This window comes from Apodemus sylvaticus, chromosome X, assembly GCF_947179515.1.
Source record: "Apodemus sylvaticus chromosome X, mApoSyl1.1, whole genome shotgun sequence".
Classification (NCBI taxonomy): Eukaryota; Metazoa; Chordata; class Mammalia; order Rodentia; family Muridae; genus Apodemus; species Apodemus sylvaticus.
In genome coordinates, this window is record NC_067495.1 from 12145200 (window position 1) to 12163474 (window position 18275).

The 18275-nt window shown below is 46.6% G+C and overlaps 1 protein-coding gene across 1 annotated transcript; it reads right to left on the reverse strand.

The window, feature by feature from the left end:
* Positions 1-1885: 1885 nt before the first annotated feature.
* Slc38a5 (solute carrier family 38 member 5) lies at positions 1886-10082 on the reverse strand. Its single transcript, XM_052171270.1, has 16 exons — positions 9968-10082; positions 9527-9586; positions 9350-9431; positions 8718-8833; positions 8535-8608; positions 7788-7880; positions 7591-7669; positions 5531-5613; positions 5101-5159; positions 4824-4952; positions 4580-4659; positions 3920-4020; positions 3640-3755; positions 3070-3214; positions 2872-2975; positions 1886-2318 (listed from the first exon to the last, which is right to left on the reverse strand). Exons 1-16 carry the CDS (start codon positions 9988-9990, stop codon positions 2217-2219), a joined length of 1446 nt encoding a protein of 481 aa, XP_052027230.1. The 5' UTR covers positions 9991-10082; the 3' UTR covers positions 1886-2216.
* Between the last annotated feature and the right edge of the window lie 8193 nt (positions 10083-18275).

The window sequence follows — 18275 nt, forward strand, 5'->3', positions numbered from 1 at the left end:
GTCCACTCAAGAAGCAGAGAAAGAGCAACGGCTGCTGGAGCGCTGCTCGCTTTCTCCTATTCCTCTTTGGTTCAGTCTGGACCCTCATCTCACAGGGAGAGCGTCATCCACACGCAGGGCCTTTGCCTCAGCAAACCTACCCCCCTGTTCGCAGACAAACCCAGAGTGCATCTCCTAGACAATTCCAAATCCCATGAAGTTGACAAGACCAACCATCACATAGGGGAAAATAGTAGTTATCAGTAGTGGCCTATGTATACATGAAGATTATTGGGGAGGTTCTAGATGTTGCTTTGATGGAGTATTCACCTAGCAGGTAGCAAGCCTTTGGTTTTATTCTTGGCACAATAAATATTAAAGGCATAAAGAATGTGGGAAGATAAATGTCACCTGGCACCTGAACCTTTCTTCCGTAAGTATAGAAATGTAGCTGCAATACCATTTCTATCTAGGAGGTGACCAATAATTAATTTTGTAACTTGGGGTTATTGACAAAACTGTGTGGAAATCATCCCTTAAATATTCATGCTAGCTCCCCTTCCTCCTTCCTCTTGCTCAGTCCAGTCTCCCTAGTCCGTGCCTCAGGGACTTTGCACTTGCTGTTGCCTCGGCTTGGGAAATCTTTTGTTCCAGGGTGCAAAATAATCCTTTATGGGGCTGGAGAGATGGCTCAGCAGTTAAAAGCACTTGCTGCTCTTGCAGAGGACCTGGATTTGGTTCTTAGCAACCACATGGCATCTGAGAACCATCTGGAACGCCATTCCAGGAAATTCCATGCCTTCTTCCAGCCTTTGCAGTGACCAAGCATATATATATGGCCCTCATGCACAAAAAAACAAAAACAAAAATAAATAAAACATTTTTTTAAGTCCAGGCATAGCAGTATATGCTTTTAACCCCAACACTTGGGAAGCAGAAACAAATGTCTGTGAGTTTCAAGTCAGCCTGGTTTACACAGCGAGTTCCAGGTCACCAGAAGCTACATAGTGTGACCCTGTCTCAAAGGGGGGTGGTATTTTTCTTCCTTTCCACTGAGTCAGCATTTAGCTATTTTTTTTTTCTGGCAAAGGCCAGTGAATAAATAACGTAGGTATTGTCGGCCATATGGTCTCCTTAGCAACTCCTTAGTTCTGCACCAACAGCCATGAGTGGTCTGCAAACACACATAGTAGCCGCATGATAGCAAGAGCATCCGGGCAATGAGATGTGAGTTGCTTGCCATTTACAAGTGTCACAAAAACACCATTCGTGTTTTAACCTCTATTTATTTGTTTATTTGAGATGTGTGCATGTACATGCCTGGATGTGCGTGCATTTGCATGTGCACAAAATGCCTTGGCCCCCCGTGTGGAGGTCAAAGGACAATGCTAAGAATCAGTACAGCCCTTCCAAATCAAGATCGCCAAGGTTGTCAGCCTTGGCAGCAGGTGCTGTCCCCTGCTGAGCTATCTTGCCACTCTGGAAAATACTATTCTTCCTTTGATTTTTTTTTTCTAAACTTTAGAAATTTGCAAAAGCATTCTAGTTCAAGAGCCACACAGAAGAAGGAAGCGGACCAAATTTAGGTCTTTTGTGTGTGTGTGTGTGTGTGTGTGTGTGTGTGTGTGTATCTTTTGTACTGAAGCACTCCGATCTACTTGATCCATGACTCTGTGTCTGACACGTTGGATATTCAGTGCTATATTCCCAACCTCACGATAAGTGTTGAGGAAGTACATGAGTGACTGACCGAGCTGAGTGCCACGTCACTGAAGGAATGGGGAGAAGCAGGGCACAGCTGAGCAGGAGCAGGATTCTACTCAGAATCTCAGTTTCCCCCTGCCTGAACTTGGGCACCTTTCTTCCGGTAAAGTCTTTGAGAAATAACACAAGACTCAGACCAGGGTTTTCATTCAGCATCTTTATTCTTTCCCTTTAGCGCCAGGGTAATCCTAACAGCTTCATCTAGGAAGTGAGAACTATGTTGGGTAAGAACCCTTCTAAGGACCTGGCCTCCCCTGCCTCCTCTCATGGGGTTGGCAGTGAGGCAGCTCTAGGGGGTAGGGAATAGACTACTTACTATGCCTCCTCAAATTGCTGTCCCCATTTCCCACAGCAATGTTACTAGAGACCAGCCACCTCCATGTCCCTGGCAGGAGGAACTCAGGAAAGTGACTTGGATTCCCTCGTATACACGCGTGTGAGCATAGGGACTGAGTGAGGCAGGTCAGGCCAGCTCAGTGGCCAGACATGGGGCTTTGGCCTGTTGCCCAATTGGCAAACATAAAGCCCAGACTGATGGCCATGAAGAGGACCCCCAGGACACCAAAACACAGGGCCTGTGGACAATAGGAAGAGAAAACACCAAAACGTTTCAGAGCATGCTCTAGAAACCCTCCACCCTTTCCAGTGAAAGCCCTAGCCATTCCCAGATCTCCTCTATTCTCCATGTCCATCCTGGAAGTATCTCTTCCATCTTTTCAGAACCTTCTGGAAATGAGTTCCCTCCATCCCTTTTTCAGAGTGCCTCTGCCTCTCTCCCTAGTGGTGCTCCCTCCATCTATCTGAAGAATCCTCCCCACTTTGCAGTGCTGGAGACAGAACCTAGAGATTTACCAGTGCTAGGGAAACCACTGCAACTGGACCATAAGCTCAGCTTGCCAGTCCCTTCTAGAGTGTTCTCTCTCTTCCTAGATATTGTTTGTGTTGTGTCTACTGAGGCCCTTACTGAGACAAGCGCCTTCTTTCTTCCTTACTTCCCTCTTCCTGGATGTTGCTTCCTCTCCCAGCCCCATCTAGATAATGTTCCTTGCATTTCTCTGCATCTTGGAGCAAGGGATCCCTCTTCAGAATGCTATGTCTTCCCCCAGCCCTCCTTCCTGGGATACTCACCTGGATCTTGGGCCAGGAAAGCAAGGGTTCCACCTCAGTAGGTACAATACGGAGGTAGAAGACGCTGGGAAGGATGAAAATGAGGCTAGGGGCTGAAGTGGACCCTGAAGGACACAAAGGGACAGCAGTCAAGCTAAGTTCGAGGGCAAAGCCCATATTAGACAGGGCAAGGAACCAGCAATACTTGACAATACTGACCGATAAACCCAAAGATATCTCGGATGGTGGGCACACAAATGACAAGGATATTGACCAAAATAAGCAGGATCAAGGCAATGGCCACATGGCGGAGCCAGCTGAAGGCCTTGCTTGGAAAGAGCAGCTGCTGGAGGGCTCGGCGGATCTGCAGCCAGGGAAGGGCAGGACAGGTCAAGGCTCACATGCGCTCCCTCTGCCATGAGATCCTGTCTCTTGCTACCCTGTCCAAGATCCTGGATTCCCTATGCCACTCCCTCTATATGCCTTCAGCCTGTCTGACAAAGTATCTACCAAGTATGACCAAGCCATCTTCCTCCAGACAACCGTCTAGATAGGCTTCCGCCACTACTGACATCTGTCTCCTCTCCTGTCCATCTCTACCTCCCCATTTGCCTCTGTATCTAGGCTTCTATTGCTGCTGTCCACGTTCGCCGGGCCCTTTTCCTGGGTATCTGTTCCCACATCCTCCACCTACCTATCTGCTCCTATCCCCACCTTCCAGTTTTCTTCTCTCTGCTCATCCATCCATATCCCTGCATACCCTCCCAGGTCTTCCTTGCCCCCACTCACAGGGAAAAGCACGACAGGCACAGTGAGGGTTACTGCAAGCAGCACGGCCAGACGCACACAAAGAATGAGCAGGTCCTCCTGGGTGTACATTTCCAGCATCTCTGCCTTCACAGAGCCTGGGCCATAGGGAAGGGACATGAGATGCATGAACACTGGACTCACTGCCGGGCCCAAGGTCCTGGGGAGCGGGGGTTGTGGCGAAGCTCAGAGGCCTCTGCCATAGCTCAGGCTCAGTCTCTACCATAGCTCTGCCCACCCCTGGCCCTATAGCCACACTCACTGTAGAAGGTGAGGTATCCAAAGGTCGCTGTGAGTCCATACATGATGAACATAGCCCCGATGGACATGTTGGCCACAGCTTGCATCCTGCGCTGGGTGGGGCTGAAGTGCATAGATCATGGAGCTGTCATATTCACATCCCTGATCTTGTCCCAGAACCCTCAAAATTGGCCCCCAAGTGTCCAGAGTCTCCCTCCTCCTGATCTGACAGTGTTCAGCTGATCCACACTGACATTCTATCCATCCCCCCCCTTATAATTAGCTAAGCCTCCCCTCTCTGTCCATCTATATGACTATCTCCTGCTCTTCCTCCATAGAACCATCTATAATGCCCCTTTCTGTCTAATCACCCAGAAACCCCAGCCCTGCCTCTCCTCTGTCCATCTGTCTTCCCAGCCATCTGACCACCCTTGCTTCCTCAGACCACCACCTCTTCTGTCACTCTGTCCATTCACATTTTAAAAGAGCAGACCTCTTAAACGCAATCAGTAAATACTTACTTCCTGAGTTTCTGAGGTCTCGTGGACACTCCAAATCCTTCCCTTGTCAAAACTAGCCACCCTCAAGATACCATACCAAGACTGCCATGGAGGTTGCCAGACACCATGGCTACTGCCCCCCCCCCTCAGTGGGCCCATCTCTCACATGTCCCTCTACTCACCGGCAAAGCTCTGTGTAGATAGGCAGCACCTCAGGGTGGCAGACAAAGGCAAAAGCCATAATAGGCACTGTGTAAGACATCTGGGGGGGGTCCATGAATATGGGATTAGAACCCCTACAGTACCGGGGATTCCGTTCCCTCTCAAGCAAGGCACATGACACAGCCCCAGAAGCCCAATATTCTGATCAAAACAAAATGTTGGGACGGAACAAGATGGCCCAATGTGGTACAAGCTCCTACCTACCTGTGAGTCAACTGTGAAGAGCTTGGCCTCACAGCTGCTGTTAAACGCCTGCAAGGGAGCCTTTTCACCCTCCACTACCGTGTCATTGTGACTCACATCACAGCCAAGCTGGAACTTCTTATAGATGACCTGGGGGTCCCGAGTAAGGAAGCAAGTTCGCAAAGTTCGCAGAGCAAAGTTCACAGAGAAGGCTTTGCTTCAGTGTCTCAAACTCTCACACAACCACTGCCCGCCTCCATATTCTCTCTCTCTCTCTCTCTCTCTCTCTCTGACTTACCGAAACGAGGAAAAACAGCATGCAGGTCAGGGAGAGGCTGCTTGTATACCCCAAGTAGCCTACAGGAGTTGATAACAGAGCCTCAGAAATCAGGGAACCCGGAACACTACACACCGAAGGTTTGTCCTTCTTCACATAAGCCTTTGTTTCCACCTGAACCAACCTCACCTCTATACAAAACTCCTACTAATCTCTTAAAAACCCAAATCAAACAAGTCCTCCCCAACCCCTCCATGTTCCATAACCCATAAATGGGATTTTTTTTCCAGACTGGCCGTATAGCTAGTGATATTACACCTGTGTAGCCTGTGTGCAGCCCTGGGTTCTGTCTCCAGAACCAAATTAAAAATAAAACAAAATGGAGTTTTTTCTGCCTAGTTCCCATGCTCTGACCCTGCCACCCGATGACTGACCTGGGAAGCCTCCTTACCCAGGTGTTTCATGAGAGCCAGAGGCAAAATAATAAACAAGCTGACCAGGATGATTAGGAGGTTTCCCTTCAGGAACCAGTCCCTAGGAAGACAAGATCCCAGAATCCACATCAGAGAGCTCGCGGATACCTAAATTTCAGTTGCAGGGAATCTGACGTTCATGTCTGGCCTCTGGAGGCACCATATATGTGAAATGCACAACATACATTCAGACAGGTATATAAAATAGACTTTTTAAACTTAGGGCTAAGGAGACAGGTCAGTTTGTAAAGTGCTTGCTAGGTAACCATAAAGACCTGAGTTTGGATCTCCAACACTCGTGCCAAAACATCCCAGCACTGTGGATGGGTGGTGGACATGGGAGGACCCTGTGGGCTTAGTGGCACACTGCTATAACCTAATTAGTGAGTTCTGGGTTCAATGAGAGGTCCAATTAGGAGGTTTCCCTTCAGGAACCAGTCCCTAGGAAGACAAGATCCCAGAATCCACATCAGAGACCTCGCGGAGACCTCTCTGTCCAAAAGACCTCTCTGTTCAAAAGAAATACGGTAAAGAAAGCTAGAAGAGACACCTGGCACCAATTTCTCGCCTTTACACACATGTGCACTCATGTGCACATACGCAAGAACACACACGTACAGCACACACTCACTTTATGGAGTGCCTGCTGTGTTCCAGGCATTCACAAAATGTATTCCTATCACATACACACAACTGAATAGAATAAATCTTGGTTACGTACACAATGGGACTTGGTTATAATTGATATGGCAGGAGGTCATTGTTTACTGGTAATGGTACTTACTTGCCTAGCATGTAAAAGCCCCAGGTTTGAACCCCAGTGAGGCAGAAGGGAAAAAAGACAATGTGGACATACCTCGTCATATTTGGATAGTTTCAGAATCAAACCAAGAACTTCACAGGATACATACAGATAAAAACAAAGCGCTTAATTCAAACTGTCAGTCAAGCACATAAGATCACCCCTGAGTTTAAGTCACACATGTGCACGAAAGTCTGCAGGATTAGAGGAAGGAGCAGTCCCTAAACATACAAACCTATGTCAAAATATGCAGAGGCAGTAAGTAAGGTGGTGATTTACAGGTATGCCTAAAGAGACCCTGTGTCAAAACAACAAAAAGGTATGCAGAAGAAGTTGGGGGTATGCAGTTCAGTGACTGAGCACTTGCCTGACACACAAGGGACCTTGGGTTCCATCCACATTAAAAATATACATAGGCAGAAAGATGTGTATGCATGTAAAAAAGCAAAGTACTGCTGTGTGCACAAATAAACACACCTTGAACCTCGTTGTGTATGCATTTAAAAAGTAAAAACTGAGCTGCTGTGCCAGTAGTGTGCATCTAGAGTCTAACAGTCTAAACATATATACATGGTTGCAACCGCAATCAAGAGGACCTCCACAGTCACATTCCCCCGAGCACACACACACAGCCTGAGAGGATCTGCCATACAATAATCGCCAAAGCAAACAAGGAGATGGAGTTGACAGAGCGCACACAGTTGACATGACCCACAGACCACTAGAGTCAGCAGTCACACATTTAGAGCTAGATAGAGCCCAACAGCCCGATGAAGCCGGAATCAGCTAAACAGGAAAACTGAGAAGAGCCAAGTGTCAAACACATATGGTTGGGATCAATCGCAGCATACGGGTCCCAGCTGTCACCCATCACATGGCTGGCCAGAGACAATCAGCCAGTCCGACAGCCACTGAGTCAAAGCCAGAGTCTGCATCTCCTGGATCTGTACAGTCACACACGTGTGGTCAACATCAGCACACACCAAGCATACAGAGACAGCTGCCAGCCAGAATCAGCCTGAAGAAGGCTCCAAAGCAGCATACGGTCTACCAGAGTCCTGTGGCCTATGGTCACATTTAATATTGACTCAGAACACACAGGAATCATAGTCAGTTACGGTTAAGCTGCTATAGTCTAAAAACAGAGCGCCTGGGAGTCAGGTAGACACAGCACTGAAGATGATGGCTAGAACTCCCAAGCAGGGATGGGGTCCCTGGGGGGTACTGTATACTCACCCCTCAGGGTCCATGTGCAGGAAGGTGCCAATAACCAGGGGCAGCTCAGATTTGATGATGAACAGGTAGCTGGACATAGCTGGTGCAGATGGTGCGGATATTTAATCAGGATCCCCTCTCCCCAAGCCCACCCTTGGGAAAGCCCACCTCACCCGGTCTACCCTCTTCCCCCTAATTGACCTTCCCCAAGACCTCACCCCCAACGTTGTGCAGACAGATGATGATGGCCACCACTACTTTCCCGGCAGGTCCGAATGCCCTCTGTCCCAGCTGCTCATAGGCGCGGATGCCTGTGGCCGGGGAGACAGGAAGGAATAGCCTGTGAGTTTGGCGAAGCTAGGCTAGGAGGGAGAGTTGTAATTCAGCTGTGACTGATAGAGGCTGGTGTGGAGGACTGAGCAGTTTATGGTGGAATTTGTGGGTCTGAGGAGTGGTATCTGAGGCCAGGGAGAGGTTAAGGGCTGAAAGCGAAGAGCTGGGGTTTTGGGGACAGACTATGGATGGAGGTCATGGAGGGAGAGAATCCTGGGACCATGACTGCTAGGAAACAGAGGTCTTAGGATTTCAGAACTGGTTTCCTCCAGGTTAGGAGGACCTGGAGACTGAGGAGTGTGAGATAAGGGATAGAATGTAGTAATCTGGGGCTGAAGACAGTCTGGTGCCATGGGTATTGGGAAATTGGGAGGTGGTGATCTAGGAGCCCAGATAAAGTCTGGGGTCTGGGGTTGAATGTGGAATCTGTCATACAGGGAGTGCAGTATGAGAACTGGGGTGCTGAATTTGGGGTCTGATGTCAGAGTGGTGGTGTCCAGGGTCAGACGTGAGTTACAATCAGGCATCAAGAAAGTGGGGTTGGGACTGGGGTTCAAGGTCTGAGCTGAGCTCTGAATCGGAATCTCGAGTTTGAGGTCCACAGAGGATGGGGATGGGGTGGGGAACCTCACCTACAACACTGGCGCAGGTCAGCAGGAGGTGGATGGAGTAAGAAGACAGGAGAGCAATGCACAGCAGCAGGGCCCTGCAGCACACAGCACAGCTGAGACGCGGGCCAGGTCTCCCACTCAGCCCTCCACTGACCAACACCGCCACCCGTCCGCCCACCCCCGAAAAGCCACCTCTAGACTCACAGAAAGAAGATGACTCCAGTGTGGGCCATGGCATAAGCCAGCCCCAGTATGCCGCTCCCCATGATGGCATTGCTGAGGTTGAACACCGACATGCCAAATGATGTCTTCCCCTCAAACTGTTGGCAAGGGGCAAGATCAGCAAACACAGATGTGGAGGGGAAAGCAGGACAAGGGGAGGACGGAAGGTGAAGGCAAGCGGGGAGGGGAACATCCATGAGGAGTGACAGGAAGCAAGAGGAAGCCGAAAGAGAAAGTTGCTGGGAAGAAATGGGAAAGGGAGAGCTTAGAGAAGGAAAAGTGCAAGCCAAGTCCGGGGCAGAGCAGCTGGAAATGCAAGGGAGCTGCAGAGGAGCATGGGGGGATAAGAAACAACAGAGAGGGGAGCAGAAGAGGAGAATATGTAGGGATAACAGGCACTAGGGCAGGGGGCAATAGGTGGGAAGAGAGAAACTAGGCGACAGAGAGAGCTAGAGTGGGAGCATCTGAGGAAAGGGGGTATCTGGAGATGGCAGCAACAGAGGAGTCAAGACCTGGGGCGGGGAGATAGCTAGACCGGGGAGCAGCCAAGGAGGAGAAGGAGTTGGGATTAGATAGGGGAGGTGAGACACGCGCGGAGTCCTGTGCTCACTTACATCCAAGAACTGGACAGGTTTCCTCGCGGGAGCAGGGCTATGGGTGGTGGCGGGCAGGAAGCCTTCACGTTCCTGCCTGCAGCTGGATAGAGCCGGGGGAGGGGGGTGAATGAGGATGATGGAAAGGTAAGCCCGACCTCTCCCCGACAACCCTGCCTTCTCGGATCCCCCACTCACCCCGCAGCAGTACCACCGGTAGCCAGGGTTCCATTGGTCTTTGGTTCCTGCATTTCCATCCTGCTGGGAAAAAGATGGGGTAGGAGGGTCAGGAGTGGAGCAAAGGGACTAGAAAGTGAGGAGAGTTAGAAGAGGGGAGAGGAGCCCCCACAGAGACCAACAGATGTAATTTAGAGCAACTGGCTAGAGAGACAAGCAGGAACAGAGAGGAAAGAAGGGCAGAGGAGACAGTGGAGAGTTGAAGACAAGCGAGAGAGAGAGAGAGAGAGAGAGAGAGAGAGAGAGAGAGAGAGAGAGAGAGAGAGAGAGAGAGAGAGATGAAGATCAGGGGAGGAGAACCAAAAACAGCTTCTTAGAACGGGGCAAAGAAGGCAAGAAGAGATAAATAGAAGGAGAGAGAGAAACAGAGAGAAACAGAGAGATAGATACGGAAAGACCCACCCGACAGCGCACGAAATGGCCATTTGAAGTGGGAAATAGACTTTCTTCCCACAGGGTAGATTCTGTCTCCCGCGCCGTCTGCCCTTTTCTGTCTCTTTCTGTCCCTATCTCCCGCCCCCACCTCTCTCCGGCTGGCTCTTAGCAGGGACACGTGTCACCTGTCTGCCCCACCCCTCCTAGCGCCGCCCTTCCCCCCAAGTTTAGAGACCCCAACCCCGGTGCTACAAACCACTTTTATTACGGTTCTGAATTCTTCCCCAGAGACTGAAGCAAACCGAAATGCCCCTCTTGCTGGGACAGAACTGACCGGTACGCGAGTGAAGCTAGGTGGAGAAGCACTTTTCAATCCTCAGCACTACAAAGAAAAGGAGGGGGGGGAAAGCCTGACCTAGGGACTCTCATTAAACTTCCCTTCTAGATTCTAGAGGAGTTTTCTCGGACCCCTATCAAGTCTTTAACTCTCCTCTCCTGAGAGGAAAAGTTTAGGAGACACTTCCAGACTTGGGCTGCTTTCTGAGCTTGGTGTGCCTCACAAACCCGCATAAGTTTAAACACTTCCCCTCCTGATAACAGTTTCCCCTTGCCAACAATACCCAAGTCCTGCTCCCAGAACCTCGTGTGTTTCTCAGGGTAAGATTGTCTTTGCAATCCCCACCCCAACCTGGAAACTTTGTCTTTTTTTAATTAGCGAATTGTAGAAAATAATGGGTTTCACTCTGACATTTCATATATGCATGGGATGAGCTTTGCCGGTTTTCATCCCCCCATTACCATATCCTGCTCTGCTTCCAACTGTTTTCCTTCCTCTACCTCCAAGGCCCCCTCCTGCTTTCATGTATTATCTCCACTGGTTTCCTTTTTACTTTAATTGTTATTGTTACATGTATGCATACATACATAAATACGCCCTGCTGAGTCTAGTCAGTGTTGCTTGAATGTATATGTTTTTAAGGCTGAACACTGGTACTGGAAAACCAATTGGGAATGCTCATCCCTGGGCAAGACTGATTCTCCCTCTTTGAGCAGTCATGAACTGCCTATAGACATTATGACTTTATTTGCAAGCAGAGCCTTTTGAGATACCACACACACACACACACAGAGAGACACACAGACATACAGAAACACACAGACACAGACACACAGACATACAGACACACACAGACACACACACACAGACACACACAGACACACACACACACACACACACACACACACGTGTTAGCTAATGTCATTGTTTCCACTCTTGCATAGGCAACTCTACTGTTGAGATTGTATGGGTGTAGCTCCCTTATCCTATATAGTCTTTCATCTGATGCCCTCATACCCTTCTGACAACATTTTTAACCACTCTTTATAAAGCCCTCCAAGCCTTAGATGTAGACGTTGCTGAAAAAAAAAAACTAACTTCTTTGAGGATAGGTGAGAGCTAGTGAGTATTAAAAAATGCAGGTCAGGCCCTAGTGGCACACGCCTGTAATACCAGCACTCTGGGAGGCAGAGGCAGGCGGATTTCTGAGTTCGAGGCCAGCCTGGTCTACAGAGTAAGTTCCAGGACAGCCAGGGCTATACAGAGAAACCCTGTCTCGAAAAAAAACAAATCCAAAACACCAAAAAAAAAAAAAAAAAAAAAAAAAGCAAATAAAAATCACACTGGTTTCAGAAATGGGCAGTAAAAAGTTCTCCTCTAGGTTCCATGACCTTACTAGCCATGGCTAAATTGACTAGGTTTACAGTGCCAGGCATGGATTTTCTCCTGTTTATCAGACCTTAAGCCCAATTAGACAGTTGTTGTTCACCCCCAAAATTGAAGTGCAACCATTGTACCTTTGGGGATATCTTGCTATGCTGGACATTGTTTTTCACAGTCATGACAAATGGATAGGACTGCTGATTGTCCCCACAGCCCCAGGAAGCTTGCACAGTACCTTCCAGTCCTCGGGGAGGAGGCTTCCAGGCAAGTTCTGGCTCAATTCCTCCAAGTCCTGTGTCCTCAGTGTGTGGTGTCTTCAGCACTAGGGATTTACCTTGAAATTCTGGAAGACAACCAAGGACGAGGGCAAAAGCCTAGATTTATATTGTTCGAGAAATCTCTTGAACTCCTCTGACCACTGACTTGTAAGGAGACTTCTCGTGTCTGGAACTGAAGTTTTTGTTAGATAGACTATGGCCCTTGTAAGAAGCATCATCATCACCCTAATGGTGTACCCTCATTTAAGTATGTGTGTATGTGTACATGTATGTGTATATGTGTATGCATATGACATATATATCACATGTAATTTTATGTAAACATAAATTAATAATTCCCTATGGCTCTATCAAACATATTTAGTGTGATTTATCACTCTTCCATCCCTCTCCATCTATATTGCCCTCCTCCAAAGTTAGAGACACCCCCTCTTTGCCCATTTCCCACCTCATAGCACCTATGAACTGCTATTTCCCCTCTAAGAGCTCTCTCTCTCTCTCTTTTTGTTTTTTTTTTCTTTTTTGTTTTTTGTTTGTTTGTTTGTTTGTTTCAAAACAGGGTTTCTCTGTGTAACCCTGGCTGTCCTGGAACTCACTTTGTAGACCAGGCTGGCCTCGAACTCAGAAATCTGCCTGCCTGTGCCTCCCAAGTGCTGGGATTAAAGGCCTGCACCACCACCACCCTGGTTCTTTTCCTCCTCCTCCTCCTCCTCCTCCTCCTCCTCCTCCTCCTCCTCCTCCTCCTCCTCCTCCAGTATGTTGTACACTCACATCCAAAGCCTTAGAGCTAGGAACCACAAACAAAAAAGAGCATGTGTGTGAGAGTTGTGTCACTTGGTACCCATCTATTTCCCTGTGAATTGCATGATCTCCCTTTTCTTTGCAGTTGAATAGTATTCCACAGTGTATGTGCGCCATATTTTCATTACTCCAATCATCAGCTGGAGGACATTAATGTTGTTTCTACTCCTAGCTAGAAACAGATCTGCAATGACTAGTGACTAGGGTTACACTGGACAATAAGTGGAGAGGGAAAGTCCACAGAAGGGATGAGGGTCCTTGCCAGCCATACAAGTGTACATGAATCCTCAAGGAAGGCGAAGAGGAGTGAGATACTAAGTCCTTCAGATACACCAAAGGATGGTATAGCTAGATCACAAGACATGTTTCTTTTTAGCTCTTTGAGAATTCAAGATCCTGATTTCCACCAATGCCACCAATCGTGAATAAGGCAGGGCAATCTTTTATCCCACACCCCCTCCAGCATCTGTTGCCAGTTTTCTTTATAGCCATTCTGACTGGAGTAAATGAAATCTCGGAAGAGTATTTATTTACACTTCCCTCATTGCTAAGGATGTTAAACTTTCTGAGATATTTCTCTGCCGTTTTTCTTGTTTTCTTTTGAGAATTCTCTGATCCATACCCGCTCCCTTTTTCGGATTGAGACAAAGTCCTGCCTAATGAGAACTTGCTACGTAGACCCAGCCGGCCCCCAACTCACAGACATCTGTCTGTCTCTGCCTCTCAAGTGCTAGGATTAAAAGCTTGTGCCACGCCGGGCGGTGGTGGCGCACGCCTGTAATCCCAGCACTTGGTAGGCAAAGGCAGGCGGATTTCTGAGTTCGAGGCCAGCCTGGTCTCCAGAGTGAGTTCCAGGACAGCCAGGGCTACACAGAGAAACCCTGTCTCGAAAAATACAAAAAAAAAAAAAAAAAAAAAAAAAAGCTTGTGCCACTGTGACTAGCTTCAGCTTCATAGCCCCCCCTTGCTTATTGGACCATTGGCCATCTGTTTTTTGAGTTCTTTATATATTCTGAATACTAATCCTCTCTCAGATGTGTAGCTGACAAAGAGCCTTTCCCATCCTGTGGATTCCCTCTTCACTCCATTGTCTCCTCTGATGTATCGCAGCTCTTTAGTTTTATGAATTCCCACTTGTTGTTGGCAATAATTCCTTGGCAAATGACATCCTATTCAACTGCAACTGTAGGAAAATCCTTTCCTGCAACTATATCTTGTAGCATACCACCTGCATTGTCTCCTAGCAGTTTCAGTGTTTGGGGTTTGACATTTAGGTCTTTGTTTCATTTAGAGTTACTGTTTTCTGCAGATTAGCTTATGATAAATATGGACCTTTCATTCTTCTACATGTGGGCATCCAGTTTTCCAAGCACCATTTGTTGAAGATGCTGTCTTTTCTCCAACATGATGTCTTGACACCTTTGTCAAACATCAGGTGGCTGATGCTAATGTGCACTTGTGGTGGGGTTTCTTACCCTATGACAATAAGAGACTCACAGAAAGCATTATGTAAGTACAGAACCAGTCAAGGGAGGAATCCTTGGATGGACATTAGGGAGGGAGTGTTTGTTGGTAAGTCAAGTGACTTTAGCACAAAGAGAGAACAGACTCACATCTTTGTGTGCCTCAGTTTACTTTCACACAGAGATCTGCACAGTTAACAGTGGCCCAGAAGCCTCAGAGAGAAGGGAAAGGTGAACAGAACTTCTGAAAAGGTGGGAGCCAGAACCCCAGGTGTATGTTAAAGAGCCCTGTCAAAGAAGAGGAGTCATTAAAGAACTGTGGCAGCAGGACCCCAACAATAGAGAAAAGTCCAGAAGGCTGATGTGAGGGCAAAGCTGGGAAGGTCTCCCGGAACTCCAACAGAGTGTAAAGTTGATGAGAGGAAAGGGAAATCTGAGGGTGGAAAGAGAAACAGCAGGGCATCCTAAGGATGGAGAGGACAAATGAGCAAGTTCCTGATGGAGCAGGCATCGGGTGAAGGAGTGACTATCTAAAGGACCTGAGCGGTTTGTTTTGGTTTGTTTTAGAGGTGGCTATAGAAGAGGCATCATCGAGTACAAGTGGTTTGAATAGGGTCCTAGGGAGCTCTTTAAAGTTGATCCCCTGAAGTAAATTTTGAGTTTTGGTCACAAAAATGTTTAAAACACAGCTAACTGCTCGTTGATGTTGACATGTAAATGTAAATATAGCACAGAGGTACTGTATTTCATGTGAAAATAACAAAATATAATAATTTTTTAAATGCAAAGAAAGCAGATGAAGGAGACTGATATTCTAATTTAGGAGAGCTCAAGTGTAGTACCCTCCAAAATAAGATAGGGGATCTTGGTAAACAAAGTTATAGTAGAAGGACCTGAAAATGTCTTTCCTTGTAAATTTTGCAGACTTGAAGTTAGTCATTTTCATCACTGAAGAATAACCCAGAAAAAATTTAAATATCTAGGATTTGGAAAATATAAAAGTGCCGGGTGGTGGTGGTACATGCCTTTAATCCCAGCACTTGGGAGGCAGAGGCAGGCAGATTTCTGAGTTCAAGGCCAGCCTGGTCTACAGAGTGAGTTCCAGGACAGCCAGGGCTACACAGAGAAACCCTGTCTCGAAAAAAAAAACAAAAAGAAAAAGAAAAAGAAAAATAGAAAAGTATAGCTCTTTCCCATAGCTAAATCTACAGAACTGAAGATCATAGACACAGCAAAGTTTGTAAACTGAACAAAATTTATATAGCTTTAAGTTTTTGTCCTATGAGGTAAGCTATGAAATTTGGCCAATGGGGGGGGGGAAACATTTAAAGAGCTTTTTGAAGAAATCTAATCATGGGTTTTAAAACTCTCATTTAGTAAAAGGATAAAACACAATCTTTGTTTTTTTAATTAGATTTATTCCTTTTATGTTATGTGTGAGTTATTTGCTTGCATGTATGTATACGCACCACATGTATGCTTGGTGTGCACAGAGGTTGGAAGAGGGCATGGGATCCCGCTAGAACTGGAGTTCCAGACAGTTGTGAATCACTATGTGGGTCCTGAGAATTGAACCTGGGTCCTTTGCAAGAGCAACAAATGCTCCCCACCACTGAGCCTAATCTTCAGGTCTAAAAACTCTATGTTTTTCAAGACAGTTTTTGCAAATACTTCTAAGATTTGATAAGCATTAATAAGAGCGACCAATACTTAAGAGAACCTTGTTGTAAACAGAGAACCAGGCTTCGCTTTTGTCTGGATATGCCTGAGTTTAAGATTTTAAGAGTTAAAATTAAGTTAGAACTATATTACACCCATCCTTTATAAATTTTATATTAAAATCTTTTTTTTTTCAAGACAGGGTTTCTCTGTATAGCCCTGGCTGTCCTGGAACTCACTCTGTAGACCAGGCTGGCCTCGAACTCAGAAATCCACCTGCCTCTGCCTCCCAAGTGCTGGGATTACAGGCGTGCGCCACCACGCCCGGCATTAAAATCTTTTTATGGGGCCTAAGAGAGGTCTGTGCAGTTAAAAACACTTGCCTGCTCTTCCAGAGGTCCGGAGTTCAATTCCCAGCAACTGCATGGTGGCTCACGACCATCGGTAAAGGGATCAGAGGTTCTGAGTTCAGTTTCCAGTACCCACCTGGTGGCTCATAACCTCCCATGATGGTATATATAATTCCCTCTTCTGGTATGCATGAAGATAGAACACTTGCATACATAAAGAAAGAAATCTTTGTATGTAAAAACATTTGTCTTTAATGTTTTTATCAACTATATACTTTATATTTTGTAGCTCATTAAATGTTATGGCTTTTGAAACCACTTATATTTCATATTTATATTTGAAGAAAACCCTAGTTCAGTTCCCAGCACCCACATAGTAGCTGAAAACTTTCTGTAATTCTAAATCCAAAGGATCCATCACCCTCTGGTCAGTTCCATGGGCAGTGGACATATGTCACTAGTGTGCAGACATGCGTGCATGCGAAGCACCCATATGCATACAATAACTTGTATTTGAGACACAGAAAACATGCACACTATATCACAAATGTTTAATGGTACAAGAAGATATAGTATAGTAACCATTTTTAATATACTTGATGGGAAAACTGTTTATGCCATTTTAAAAATAAAGTCACCTTAATATGTTTATATATATACATATATATACATTCATAGGTAGCCAGACACATTCACACATCTTTTTTTAAAAAAAGGTTTATTCATTTTATGTGTATGTTCACTGGCATGCATATGTGTTCACCACGTGCATGCTTGGTACTTGTGGAGGGGCCTAAAGGAGTCATCAGATCTCTTAGAACTAGAGTTACAGGCTGTTGTGAGCCACCATGTGAGAGCTAGGAACTGAACCCAGGTCCTCTGCAACCCTTTAACTGCTGAGCCATCCGTCTTTCCAGTCCTATGTGCGCACCCCTTTTTTAAGGTTTATTTTTATTGTTTTTAATAGCATGTATGTGTGTATGTATGTATGTGTACATACACACACACAGAATGCAGATGACTATGGAGGCCAGAGATGTCAAATTCCCTGACGCTGCAGTTCAAAGTTACAGGTGGCTGTGAGCCACCCACTAAAGTTGCTGAGACCCAAACTAAGGTCCTCTGCAAGAGCAGTGGATGTTCTTGATCACCAAACTTCCTCTCCAGCCCCACACCCATATATATATACATCTTAAAACCAGATATATAGAATTCTAGAATCTTAACAGTGGCCACTTGTTTTATAATGTATAAAGACAATTTACATACATGTTAACACAGATGCCAAACACATACAAAACTACATGCTCACATGTAATCACCAAAGGGCAGGAGTCGTGTAAAACTTTTCTATCTGGGCAGACTGTGGGCCTCTGGGAAACGGGGATACAGCTGGGAGTTCATTTGGGCAGTTTAACTCCCTCTCCGTGCTAGAGAACCTTATCTCTTGCAGCTTGACTGAGAGATGTTTTGAAGGCTGGGGTGGGGCAGGAAGCTAGGGGGCAGTCAGAAAAAGACATGCAACTGAACGCATCCTACAGGCTAGAGAAGCTGTATGGAAGTCTATAGATTGGACTGTTTTAGTTTGGGGGTTTGTTTTTGTTTTTCAAAACAAATAATGTGGGGATCCATCAGTGGCTCAGCCTGTCAGAGCACCTGTTGCCCCACCAGATGACCTGAGTTCAATCCCTGGGGTCCACGTGATTGATGGAAGGAAGAACTGAGTCCTACAAGTTGTCTTCTGACCTTCCACCTATATGACCTGGCATACATCCCCCCACCCCCCCACAATAGTAAATAAATAAATAAATAAATAAATGTCTGAAATGTAATTTAAAATATAACTCAGAAGGTCAACAACAAAGAGAGCCTCAGGCATGTTCCCCATGGAGGCCTGGTGGGTGAAGATAGATTGGCCATTTCAGACAAGCTGAGAATTTGGTACTTGCTTTGATCTAGAAGTCTAGCTGGAGAAACTGCAGGTGTAGGCATGGTGAGTTTGTCTCTGATCAATCCCTGCAGGCAACATGCCCACATGAAGATGAATGGCCCGTTCCAGTTTTA

Excerpts from the sequence above, each read along its gene's own strand:
- Slc38a5 (XM_052171270.1), bottom strand. The coding sequence starts at position 9,990 with ATGGCCATTTCGTGCGCTGTCGG. Across the intron at positions 9,432-9,526 it reads ACCGGTGGTACTGCTGCGGG|CTGCAGGCAGGAACGTGAAG; the intron begins GTGAGTGGGGGA and ends GGCTCTATCCAG. Across the intron at positions 8,834-9,349 it reads AACCTGTCCAGTTCTTGGAT|TTTGAGGGGAAGACATCATT; the intron begins GTAAGTGAGCAC and ends CCTTGCCAACAG.